Source organism: Crinia signifera, chromosome 1 (genome assembly GCF_055691185.1).
Source record: "Crinia signifera chromosome 1, ASM5569118v1, whole genome shotgun sequence".
NCBI lineage: Eukaryota > Metazoa > Chordata > Amphibia > Anura > Myobatrachidae > Crinia > Crinia signifera.
This window is the reverse complement of record NC_139217.1, coordinates 343280671-343294661: the sequence shown is the minus strand read 5'-3', so window position 1 is coordinate 343294661 and position 13991 is coordinate 343280671. Positions and strand designations below refer to the sequence as shown.

Genomic DNA, 13991 nt, shown 5'->3' with positions numbered 1-13991 from the left:
CTAGATTACGTCAGAACCACCTATTCTGTAAGCTCGAGAAGTGCGTCTTCGAGGTAACATCCATTCCCTTCCTTGGACACATTCTTTCCGGCACCGGTTTAGAGATGGATCCAGCAAAATTAAAAGCCATCCAAGACTGGACCGCTCCCACAACTTTGAAAGGCATCCAAAGGTTCCTCGGTTTTACCAACTACTATAGACGTTTTATTCATAACTTCTCAACATTGGCAGCTCCCTTGACTGCTCTAACTCGCAAGGGCGCAAATCCCGCTCAGTGGCCTTCAGAAGCTACGTCCGCCTTCATTCAACTCAAGCAAGCGTTCCTCACTGCTCCTATCCTACTACAACCAGACATGGACAAGCCTTTTTTCCTGGAGGTTGATGCATCTTCGGAGGGGGTCGGAGCTATTTTATCTCAGAAAGGGGACGATCAAATGTTTCACCCTTGTGCATATTTCTCCAAAAAATTCTTGCCTGCTGAAAAGAATTACCCCATTGGGGAACAAGAACTATTGGCCATAAAATTAGCCCTGGAGGAGTGGCGCTATCTGCTAGAGGGGGCACGTCATAAAATCACCGTCTACTCGGACCATAAAAATCTTTCTTTCCTTAGGAATGTACAATGTTTGTCCTCCAGGCAAGCTCGCTGGTCTACCTTCTTTGAGCGCTTCGACTTCCAGATTCTCTTTCGGCCTGGTGCTCAAAATTGCAAGGCAGATGCGCTGTCCCGATCATTCGACTCTGCTATGGAGGAACATCCCAAATCTCAACCCATTCTCCACCCATTAGTCTTTGCTCACACAAATCCAATTCCCATGCCTCCACCGGGGAAAACCTATGTACCTGAAGAACTGCGCAGCAAGATTCTAAGTTGGGCTCATGTCTCCCGATTTGCAGGTCACCCTGGGATCCAAAAGACTTTAAGTTTTCTCCAGCGCTCCTATTGGTGGCCAACCATGCGCAAAGACATCATCAATTTCATTTCTTCATGTGTCGAATGTGCTCAACACAAAATGTCCCATCAAGCTCCAGCCGGTGTTTTAAAACCCCTGCCAATACCAAATCAACCTTGGTCCCACATATCCATGGACTTCATTACAGATCTTCCACCTTCCGAAGGCTATTCAGTAATCTGGGTAATTGTAGATCGTTTCTCTAAGATGGCTCATTTCGTCCCACTCAAGTCTTTACCTTCTGCTCCAGTCCTGGCAAAGTTATTCATATCCACCATCTTCAAGCTGCATGGTCTACCTACAGAAATTATCTCGGATCGTGGAGTACAATTTGTGGCCAAGTTCTGGCGATCCTTATGCTCCTCCCTGCAGATCAAACTCAAGTTTTCTACTGCATACCACCCTCAAACCAACGGCCAAACAGAACGAGTGAATCAAGACCTTGAGAGTTTCCTCCGCCTGTATTTGTCTTCCTCCCAAGATGATTGGGTGGACCTACTGCCTTGGGCAGAATTCGCCCACAACAACTCCTACCATTCTTCCTCCGGTACGACCCCATTCTTCACTGTGTACGGTCAACATCCTCGTGCACCAGAATTCCCCAGTCTACCAGTTTTCGATTTACCAGCGGTGGATTCCTCATTACGCCGATTTTCTAAGATCTGGTCAAATGTTCACTACGCACTCCAAAAAGCCTCAATTCGCTATAAAAAAGCAGCAGATAAGAGAAGGAGAGCGGTTCCGCCAATGAAGATTGGGGATCGGGTCTGGTTGTCCACTCGAAATATCCGGCTTCGTTTGCCTTCCATGAAGTTTGCCCCTCGTTACATCGGACCATTCCCCATTATTCAGGTCATCAATCCTGCCGCCTACAGATTGAAACTTCCTGCTTCCATGAAAATTTCCAATTCTTTCCATATCTCCCTTCTGAAACCGTTAAAATTAAGTCCCTTCCAGCCTAAGCCTCCAAGAGTTCCCGCTATCCAAACTGAAAAACAAGCCGAATTTGAGGTCAAACGGATTCTAAATTGTCGCCAACGAAATTCCCGCGTGCAATTCTTGGTGGAATGGACAGGCTACGGCCCAGAAGAGAATTCGTGGGTCGAGGCATCTGATTTGCATGCTCCCAAACTGGTGCGACAGTTCTTCCATCGGAATCCCGACAAGAGACCAGGAAGCTCAGAGGGTGTCCAAAAAGGGGGGGGTACTGTCACGGCGGCCCGCCGCGGGTCACGGCAGGGCCGCTACTCACCTGTCCGTGCCCGGCGGCGGCTCTCCGTGGGGCTGGTGCGGCGGTCAGGAGGCTGGAGGCGGCAATCGGGTCCCGGCGCAGTGAGAGGCGGCCAGCGGGAGCAGTGAGCTGGTTTGGGCTAGACGGGAGGCCGGCGCCGCCATCTTGGTTTAGGGCAAATGCCCAAACTTGCCTGAAACGCCCATTTCCTTCCCCTGACTCTCTGCAGCCAATGGCAGCCGTCCTCTCCTCATAAGAGGGATCTGTCAAGGCAGCTCTGAGTCAGTGCAAAGTGTCAGTTAAGCTGTGCACATCCTGGCTCTATTCCTGTTACCTTTTTGATCCTGCTCTTCAGTTCCAGCTATCCTGCTCCTGTAGTGCTGTGGTCTGCCTACTGCTAATTCCAGCCGGAAGGTTCCTGATTGGTCTACTGCCCTAGTCTCCCACATCTGCCATACCATCGCCAACCAGGGGTCCCGTGATCAGTGGCCCTATTCCCTCGGCATCCTTCCTGTGGCTTTTATTCTTCAGTTCTTCATTTATTTCATTATTTCGCAGTCCCCTGCTAAAGACTTTCACAAGAAGTATTGTGATAGCCAAATTCCTGTACAGACTCTCAAAGACATTATTTGGGACAAATTTATTTTCTTTGTAAATGCAGAGGTCTCTTATTAAACCTGCACGTTTTCAACCTACCCCCTCTGGCTCAGCAGTTGTTCCTGATAGTCACACGAGTTCATCCAATCCTCAGACCGTGACAAGGAGAGCCCGGCGCAGCAGCAGAGCTGGATAAGGGAGGGAGGGGAGAGCCGCCGGGTCCCTATGGGACCCGCTGACTCTCACCGCAAAGAACAGCTCTTAACACAAGAGCTGTCCTTTGCCATAATTATCGCATATGTTAGTGCATATGCGATAATTATGAATGCGATGGGCGGCGAAGGAGGGCGTAGCTGGGTGCGGTTGTTAGAACATCCCCCCTAAGGTCGTTGACATCTATAAAACACTCAGAAGCACTACTCAATATCCCTCAATAAAATGTATATGTATATAGCTGGCAAAATCACCAGTCTATATTTATAACTGCAAACAGCACAAGTGCTACACTAGAAATAAAATATTATATATACCATTACCGTCAATAAAGAGCTAAGAGACAGAATAAAAATGAAAAATCTTGGCAAGTACTCCCTGGTGCATTAGATCTGTCACTTCTAATTCCCACCGCATCTGGAGAAAGTACAGGCCTGTTAGGTAGAAGATTCATTGGGCTCTGTGGTAATATAACTCATATTGCCTCTCCTTGTTATTATCACTCATTCACACACCGCATGTCCATAATTAAATTCCTTACATGAGCATTTTATTGCTCTGTAGTTCTTCACATGCCTCCTTATTCTGTATGGCGGGAAGCTGCTTTGGAAGAACACAACAACGTCAAGTTTATTACTGTAAATGAACTATACAACATGAAACCTGTCACTGTGTCCTGTCAATATATGGATGTTTACAGTGGTTTTGTTGCAGACTGCGGGACAACTTAGTTGTTATTCATGTGTTTTATGTGAAATCCCCAACTTGCACTGAATGGAACTTCCCGACACTGACTGTATGGAAATCACTAGTGTATGCCAGTGCCACAATTGCATGAGTATAAACTTTGCAGTTATTCATAGTCTGTCCTTTTCCTTTATCTTATTTATGACCTTTGTAATGCAATTCCTCTGGTATATTTAGATTTTCCGTGAGCATTCTTTAAAATAATCTGGAACAAATCAAACTAAATAGGTCTTTGGGAAATACTGTAGTATGGGTAAAGGTGGGGTTGATTAAGAATAAAAGACAAATAGTATTTATTAATAGAATTTTCAATTCAACCTGAGAGACAGTAAAGGTATAAGAGGTAATAACCCTCAAGGAATAGTATTGGACGGGCCTTTTTCAATCAAGTTATTGCTTTGCAGATGGCCCTGATAGTAGGCTATCCACATTTGCTCATGATACTAAGCTCTCTAGGGAAAGTCCTCTGAGGAAGCCGTGGAGAGTGGTAATAGGAGGAGAAATGAGTAAAGAAGAAGCGGTCAGAGATCACTACATTATAGCTTTGTGAGCAACTTAGGGGCAGATGTATTAAGCCTGGTGAAGAGATGAAGTGGAGATAAAGTAGAAGGTGATAATGCACCAGCCAATCAGCTGCGTTTGAAAAATTAGAGTTAGGAGTTGATTGGCTTTTGCGTTATCACCTTCCACTTTATCTCCACTTCGTCTCTTCACCAGGCTTAATACATCCGCCCCTTATTGTTGATTACTATAGATCAGGGGTCCTCAAACTATTTTGCTCTGGGACTCCATAAAACAATAAAAATAATAACAGGACCCCAGCAAGTTACTGCAGAAGTTCATCACATCACGTGTGTAGTCAACAGACAGCACATACATGGCAGCATTGTAGAGGCGCAAATGATGTGAAGAGTCTAAAATAACAGACAACTGCACAGATTTTTCAGACTCCTTGAATCACTGACTGAGATTAGAAAAGTAATCAGCCTGATGGTACGCAACATGGAGTCGCGACCCCCATGCAGAGAAGGTCGGGACCCACTTTGGTGTCAGGACCCACAGTTTTAGAACCGCTGCTATAGATAAAGGTATTTTTCCTTATCCATGTAAACTGCATAGATAGATTCACCAGTAGCAGGGATTCTACAGGCTAGCAGCTATAAGAGGAGGGTTTTTACCTCACTGAGATTGGCTGGGAATGTCTGTCTGAGCTATGACTATACTAAATAAAGTCTCTCTCTCTCAGCCAATCAGCGACAAGGCAGTGAGGCTGCTGATTGGCTGAGAGAGAGCACTCTCAGCCAATCAGCGGCAGGCCTATCTATTGAATTTTTTTTCACATTCTGACGCCTCTGTCCGCAGTGTCTGCTCAGTGCTTTTTGGACACTGCAGACTGTCCGCCCTGCCGCTGCACCCACAGCCCCCAGGTACTTCACATAGCTACCATGCACTTCATGCAGCCTGGACCCCACACTGCCCACCCTCTTTAAATAGGTGCATGCCAGCGGTGCTTTACAGCTGACACACACCACCATATCGGACAAACACATTGTGGGTGCTAAAAAGAACCCGCAATGTGCCGCTGATGGGTCCGATCCAACAGACTGAACCTAGAGCATGTTCAATTTGTAGGGTCTGACGCAGTGCAAACGGGACCGTGCATCAGGTCGGATGGGGTGCCAAACACATCCGATTTGAAAGATTAACAATAAACCTCTATCATACTATTTTACAGAATGGTGATCACATCAGGCAAGAAATTGTCTACTACAGTTAATAAAGTTATCCTATAGTACAGTATATATTACATGAACTGTTCTTCATTTTCTATATAAATAGTCATATAATAATTGTGCAAATAAATTTGTTTCTATCATATAATGAAATGAAACAACTAGGATGACTAACGAAATCTAAATGGGAAAGGGTTATTGACATTTCTGTAAATAGAACATTGGTTGAACACTTAATCTATAAGAAAAATATAAATACTTTTCTAAGTACACATTAATTCCATTTTCTTTTAGTATTTATACTGACATCAGCAGTTATAATGTGGATTTTGAAATTGTTCATTTATTTGGCTGATAATAATTTCTTAATTTACCAAAACAAGCGCTATTACAGGCAAAATGCCAGATTACATTCAGCTGGGGCCAGTGGCTACAAATGAATGACCAGCAGATAAGGAAACACAATGCACAGTAGTACAAGCAGGTGGCAATGATATCTTCACAGTAACATCATTTTCAATGGGGGGGGGGGATGAAAATATAATGGTTCACTAAAAGAAACCGGTGGCACAAGCCAAAAGGACAACTGCAAGCGTGTCCTGTTAATAGATTATTGCAATGGAAATTACTGTATTTAGACCCGATTGCTGATTTTTTAAGGCTGATTGATTATCGAATGAGCATGTGCCTGGGTCACTGTGCGCATGCGTGGCGGGATGGCCACAGGCCGGCCACCCGGTTGCAGCCGGATCCCACCACTGGAAGGGATGGCTGCCGGGCTGTGGCCATCCCTACCATTGTAAACTGCTGTGTGCAGCATGGCTTTCTGGCCGTGCGGGGTTTCGTTGTCCAGCAGTAGCCAGAGCATGTGAAATAGCCCTTACACACACTTGCTCAGACTGGAAAAATCATTTGATGTTGAGTTGTGAATGGATTTGCAACTGGACAATGATCAGCGATATTTTAGCAAATCATCAACAGACTTGCACTGAGGGGAATGTCACTCTGGTGGAGTGGCAGCTACAACTGATCACGGTCTGTTGCAATTTCACACAGCAAAGATCAGGTCTGCATAACCCCCAATTATTTATTATCAGTTTCTTATATAGCGCATACATATTCCGTAGCACTTTACAGAGAACATTTGAACATTCACATCAGTCCCTGCCCCAGTGGAGCTTACAATCTATATTCCCTACTATGTACACGCACACAATGAAATTAGATGACCATTTACTATGCCCAGTGGCGGAGGCTGTAGAGATACATTAGTACATCAGAGCCACAAACAGTCATATAAAAAACTGCAGATAATTGCAATTAAGTCACTACATGAGAGCCAGTGTAGTGACAGGAGAACAGTGAAACAGAAATGGCAGCCTTTAACAAAGAAGCAAAGCAAAACACAGCAACTGGTCATTATTCGTGAGGGCAGCACTGATGGTGTAATGGTTAGCATTACTACCTCAAAGTGCTGAGGTCATGGGTTTGATTCCCACCATAGCCCTCAGTGTGCAGAGTTTGTATATTCTCCCCGTGCTTGCGTGGGTTTACTCTGGGTACTCAGGTTTTCTCCCACAATCCAAAAATATACTGGTAGGTTTATTGGCTCTCAACAAACCCTAACCCTAAAATTAATGTGTGCATGTGTACATGCGGCATGCAGTTATAATCCCAGCAGTCGGAATCCCGGCGTTCAAAATCCCGATGCCGAAATGCCGACCGCCGAAATCCCGACACTTTCTCCCTCTATGGGTGTCCACGACACCCATAGAATAAATTAGTGTGCCAAGCGTAGCGAGACACCAGGGGGGGGGGGGGCGCGATCCATGTCCCCCCCTTGTCAGGATATTGGCTCAAATCCGTAAACGCACACTGGGGTAGGGACTGATGTGAGTGTTTACTGTTAATAAATAAATATTAGCAATAACATTTTAAAAACTTGCCCAGCCGCGAAATGCATTAGCTTTACCCAGCTTAACTACCTCATTGGACTGTGGAATCACCATTTAGTGGTTTGAACAAGCCTCAGGTCTTTAAACAATAAAACAGCTTATGTAGGAGGACCCCAATATCACCACCTGCATTGCTATATGCTAGATGGAGTTTTTCACTTGTTTTGAGCCGACATGTGCCAACAGGTGGTATTTCAAGCCCTACCATCCACTAGGGTGGGGTGTATAGAATAATATAGAAGCACAGTGAGCACAGGGAGCCATGCAAGGGGATGCGGTTCTACGTTTCAGTGTCCATGACGACTCGCTGCGCTCACTATACATCGGGCACGGTGCCTTGCTACGCTTGGCACACTATTTTGTTCCGTCACCATGCCCTAGTGGATGGTATGGCTTGAAAAACCACCTGTCGGCAAATGTCAGCTCAAAAAACTGTCAACCTTCCCCATGTCAACATAATGACCCTGTTGACCTAACACCATGTCGACATTATGTCATGTCGACCTAGATGCTTGTCGACCTTGCAGTGTCGACCTAATGCTTGTCGACCTAATTCATGTCTATCCAATGATCCATACCCCTTTATATTACATATTCATTATTTCATAATCCATCCATATGTATTGCAAATCAATTATTATCTTTCTAAGTCAGTCTTCATCAGCACTACTGTTTTTGTGTTTGTAAGTAGAGTGAGGCGGCTGTGCAGTAATCACGCAGAAACTCCTGAAAACATGGGGCATCACGTATGGTGTAATGGTTAGCATTACTGCCTCACAGCGCTGAGATCATGGGTAGGTGAACTTATAAGTAAAGTGCGGCTCCTTAAGGGTGCAGCGCATAAAGAATCACCTACAATCAATCTAAAAGTGTTGGGTTTATCCCCAAAATTCTTGTATATCCTGACACACACATTAGGTCGACTATGGGAAAGTTGACAATCCAAATGTCGACATGGGTTTTTCACTTTTTTTCTTGAATGATGACACAGTCGACATGGAAACCAAAAAAGTGCACTGCATTCCCTCGTATGGCTTGCTGCGCTCGCCATGCTCACCATGCTTGGCATATTATCATATTCTCCCTCCACGCTCTAGTGGATGGTAGGCAAAGGCGTAACTACCATAGGTTCAAGGGGTGCTACTGAGCTGAAGGGGGCCCATCTTTACAGTCTAAGGTATATGTGCTATATTCATTTGTTACCAACCGTTGCTAAATAGGGGGCCCATACAAACTTTTGCTATGGGGCCTATGAAAGTCTAGTTACGCCTCTGAAGGTAGGGCATGAAATACAACCTGTCAGCACATGTTTGCTCCAAAAAATGGGAAAAACCCATGTCGACATTTTGACTGTCAACCTTCCCATTGTTGTCCGAATGCGTGGGTCCACCTTTTCTGTGTGTCGACCTAAGGCCTGTCAACCTTCAGTGGTTGGCCCAATGCATGTCAAACTTAATAGTGTTGACCTAATGACCGTTTACTGGCAACTCCGCCCCTTCCCCCAACTTCTTCATACACAAGTCTGTGTGTGACAGGCCGATCACCCTACAGATTAGACGTCTAAAGAAAAAACATTTGAATAGCACATCTGGCCATCACTATAAAATACGTCAGATCCGTGAATTTGAAAGGTGGGAAAAATTGACGCCCAAAAGTAAACATTTGAATACCCCCCTAGGTGTATTAATTAAACCCCCTATTACACCAAAACGCTGTGTCGCACTGGGTTTTTGGACCCAGCTTCAACCTGGGTGCGACCTGGAAATTGTTACCTTTTACACTGGCGCCCCTCCCACTCGACGCAGGAGGTTCCTGGGCTGCCGCTTGAGGCTGACATCATCTCCAAGCTGCACCGGGCCCCGGACCACTGCACTGGGGGCAAGCCCAGCACCAAGGTAAGTTACTGGGCTGCCCCAGCCCTTGCCCGGGAGGTGAATGAATGCAGAGTACAGCAGACAGCAGCAGAGGCTGTGTGCGCCCCCCACCCAAGCTGCGGCTGCTGCGGTCCAGAGGTTGGGCTCCCCCATTGATGTAAACTGGAGCCGAGTTGCATGACCCGGCATACCCATTTACACTGCCCTCTACCCAGGTCCTAGCCGTGTTCAACACAGGTCAGGACATGGGTAGAATTCCCGTGTAAAGGGACACGGGGTGAACCATTTAAACTGCCGCTGACCTGGGTCTAACCAGTCGCTGACCCGGGTTTTTGCGGCAGTGTAAAAGGGGTATTAAGGTGCCCATACACGCTGCGAGAATCACATGCGTTATGGGCTAGATCGCATCGTACGGCATGCATTTTGCATGCAATGTGCATGCAATGCGATCCAAAAGCAGTAAAAAAAGTATGTGCAGCACATCGGAACGCACGCTGCTTTTGCACTGTGTATGGGCACCACACGTAACATGCTATAAGAAAACATCTGCTTTTACATTAATGTAGTACACTTTAGGGTGATGATTTGGGCTTAAAGTGGTCATGCAGAGGTGGGGGAACTCATTTCTCTATGCCACCTAATTAACACCCTCCCCTCCCCTCCCCCATTAGGCAGAGACAGGGCCAGTGGTAGGGTTTATGGCATCCCCCTGCAAACTAGAATGCTTTTCATTTCTTTTGAACTATTGCAATTATTGAAATCATCCACATTAAACACAACAAGCTTAAATGCTTCTTTGAAGTGTTGGGGACGATTTACCATAATAACTACAGTATATCTTAAATTGTGTAATGCAATGTTGAGGAGTTGTTTGTTGATCTCAAGGAATACTCAAAATTTTTTGGAAAGATCAGAGTAGAAGAAATCCCATTCTTACCTGTAGCTCCACACCATAGCCCATATAGACTGTGATATTGTAAGTACATTCCAGGTAATTTTGGAAAGGGAGTGGTGGGTAATCTGTTGAATCGATATATCCTTCTGGCTCGAAGAAGTTCACACTGCATTGAACTATATACAAATCCATATTAGCAACCATAGAAAAGACCAGGAACGTAAATATATATCAACAGGAATAAAAAAAAAAAAGATTAAAAAATTTATTCATACGGAAACATTAAGTTACATTGAATGTATTCATTTTTGTCTATAGAGTAGTTGATTATTTTAATTGGTAAGGTTACATAAAGGAAACATGTTTAACATTATCCTCCAACTGGAGAACCTGGCAACAGGGGGATAGAGGGACAGGTATTGGGGCAATCCTATTAAGCACAAGGAAGAGATAAACTGGAGATAAAGTAGAGATAAAGTAAAAGGAGATAAGCACCAGCCAATGAACTGTGTTTGAAATGACAGTTGGGAGTTGATTGGCTGGTGCTTTATCTCCTTTTACCTTATCTCCACTTTATCTCCAGTTTATCTCTTCTGCAGGCCCAATACATCTGCCCAAGTGTGAGAGAATGAAATATTTAGCTATGTGCATCAGAAAATGGGACAACACTCATCCCCAAGAATTAGGCTAGCCCAACATGGGTCAAATTCATGAACATCTCTCTGGGGTGCTAGGGAAAATTAAATAAGCTTGTGTTCACCAAGTGCCATGGTCCGGATCGTCCCCATTGCTCTATAATGGCATTGATAAACATCAAAGAGAATTGAATTACCCCTTAAAATGTACTGTGCTACCTAGGGTGCAACTGCCAATATAAACATCTACGATAGTGTTATAATGATAGTTACTTGAATGGTATGGAAATCGGAGCACATTACATTGATCAGTTCGAGAAATATCCATAACATACAGTATGTTTTAGAATAATTTAAAGGGAGAATAACCCCCAAAAATCTTACATCATTCACAATATTGCACCATTGTCTTATATTAAAAATATGATTGACATGTTTTTCAGAAAACATAAAGAAGCCAATTTCTTTTAAGTATAGTATATTTGTGCTCTGCACACTTCATCAAACATTCTAGTGAATATGTAAAAAAGTAATAAAAGCACAGATTTACTCAAATAAATATTAAAATGAGTAAATAAAAGCACAGATTTATCAGTGATTTGTCTTGATATATAAACAGTCAATTATTTTAAAAGCAAATCCAGCACTTTAAATTAAAAAAAAAATTGCACTTTCACAAGCTCGTACCCTTTTATATTCCCCCCTTTAATGTGTCTACTCAAAAATATAATCATATGTATTATCAGCCATCATCACCGATGTCATTAGTACTATCACAAGCAACAGTTGAGCATACCCTTGCATAGGCTTAATATTATTACCTGGACTCTGCTCTGTAGTGATCACTGTGGTTGTTATAATTGTAGACGTGGTTGTGTCTTGGTTTTCTTCTGTGTTCAAATCATTGTCTTTATAATGTGTCCTAAAGGGCTCATCTCCTTGTAATGAGGTATTTATATCAGGCAAAGACAACTTTACAGAATCCAGACTGTGTGGGCTTGAAGGTTGGGATGTGTATGGAGTCAACTGGAAAGGGATTTGAGGGACGAAACCAGTGTGCCGTCTTCTGTTTATCCACAATGGGAACTCTGGTATGTGTTCCTTGACCTCTCTTATTTCAGTAGATATATCCTTATATACAGGAGACTTGTCTGATGATAATGCTGATGACGGGCTGTTGGCATGGGGCTCTAATAGTTTTTCAGAGACAGTTGGCATGAGTTGTGGCCTCAGGCGCTTCCGTGCTATGTTTAACTGCTTTAAAGATGGAGGTTTTTTCTTAGTTGGTAAAGTCTGATTATCAGCAAAATCTGGAGTAGAGCTTGGGGCTTGAAACATCTCCTTATGGAACAATGCTTCCCTTTCTGGATCAGAGTCAAACAGCTCTTCCCCAGAATTAGGGACGCTTTTTGAATCCACATCCTTGAGTTGGGATTTCTCCTTCCCAATTCTGTTGCTGACTAGTTCCACTGGGAGCATTTCTGATGTAATTGTTGGAATCAGGCTCTGCTTGATGTTGCCATCTGTAAATTCACAAAGAAAGCAACATTATAATACATATAGAAATATACTTTAAGAAATCATGTAAACAACTATAGAAAGACAAACCGGAAGGTGTGAGCATTACATACTGCTGAGATATTTATCTTCTGAATCCATACCTGTCTGACTGCCTGCACATTTAAATTAAATGGGATAACTTTAATCTAACCACTTAAGAAACATAACATACACTAATGAGAAAATGTGTTTAAATATAAAAACCTGAGCCACGGGCATAACTATAATGTGTGCAAGGGTTGCAATTGCTATGGGGCCCAGAGGCTTAGAGATGCCTCGACCCAGGCTATAAAGTTTCATAGCAATTTCACATATTTGCCTGCTTAGGTCTGATCCACCTGGCATAATATGACCCGTGACACTGTAACATGGCATAAATTGAACTGAAGGACACTCTAATGTGACATAATATGAACTGGGGACACTGTATTTTTGAATGTTATTTGAGGATACTATGTGGCGTAATGTGTACTGTAAACCCTATTATGTGACATCATGTAAACTACAGTAGGGAACTAAAATGGTTCCTAAAATATTATAGCATAATATTAACTAGGGCACACTATGGATCAGAAAATGAACTAGGGCACTATTATGGGGCATACAATTAATAACTGCTGCAGAGAGGTGTCTCAAGAAGCACTGGGGTAGGGGCCCCTTCAATATGTTGCTTTGGGGCCCAAAAAACTCCGGTTACAAACCTGCCTGTGCCATACAATCCAGTTATATCAGAGCAATAGAACTTACTACCTATCAGATTACAAAATTATTATTTATGCTAGAACGACGAGAAGAGTGCAATGTCTATAAAACAATGACACGGGCATATTTGCTTTGAACCAAGTATGACATTCATGCAACCTTTGACAAGTAATATCTCCAAGTGTTCAGAACAAATAAAAATGTAAAGTTGTTTTATTACTCAAAAAGATTTTGTGCAGAGTCAGGGTCGAAAAAAGCTTTTAAGTTAGAACATAAAACTGGAAACTTTTTATATGATAATATGATCATCGAAAAGTTTTACAACATCCCCCAATATTCTCAGGGTCAGTTCTGTTTTATGATCCTGGAAAATAAGTTAGACAGTCATAATACTTTATCTTATACCCACGTTACTGCTTTGTGCTACAATACATGCAAGACAAAAGGACCCAAAAGTACCCAAAAGGAATTAGGTATGAGGCTGGATTATTAGCAGGTTTTTAAAAAAAAAAAAAACATCACACTTCACAATCTTCTGTATGATTACTAAACCAGTTGTTTCCAACAGTTAATGCCATTATTTCCACATTTGTTATAGAATGTTTCCAAAGTAACATTCTATAAAGCTGAGATAATCCCCATCAGTACTTCATCGCACAATCACCTAGATAAGCCAACATCTCAATTTGCTAAAACACACCCGTGCGGTGAGGTCAATGGCTCAAGAGTCCCTGGCAAGTACCAGAGCCAGATTTGCACATAATATATGAGCCCTAGGGTACATGCCGGCATTATATACATGTGCAGCAGTATACACTGCTGGAGATTCAATTAGTTTTGATAAGAGATGTGCTGAAGAGTTAGCCAGGTGAGGCACTGCCTCACCTGCCATATAC

The 13991-nt window shown here is 43.3% G+C and overlaps 1 protein-coding gene across 3 annotated transcripts in view; it reads right to left on the bottom strand.

The window, feature by feature from the left end:
• SEZ6L (seizure related 6 homolog like) overlaps positions 1 to 13991 on the bottom strand; it is a 351778-nt gene that overhangs the window by 145687 nt on the left and 192100 nt on the right. For all 3 annotated transcript variants that reach the window (XM_083146527.1, XM_083146544.1, XM_083146535.1), the window contains 2 exons: positions 11655 to 12356; positions 10241 to 10374 (listed from right to left, as the gene is read on the bottom strand). In XM_083146527.1, the coding sequence (XP_083002653.1) occupies positions 10241 to 10374; positions 11655 to 12356 (836 nt within the window). The remainder of the gene's footprint in view (positions 1 to 10240; positions 10375 to 11654; positions 12357 to 13991) is intronic.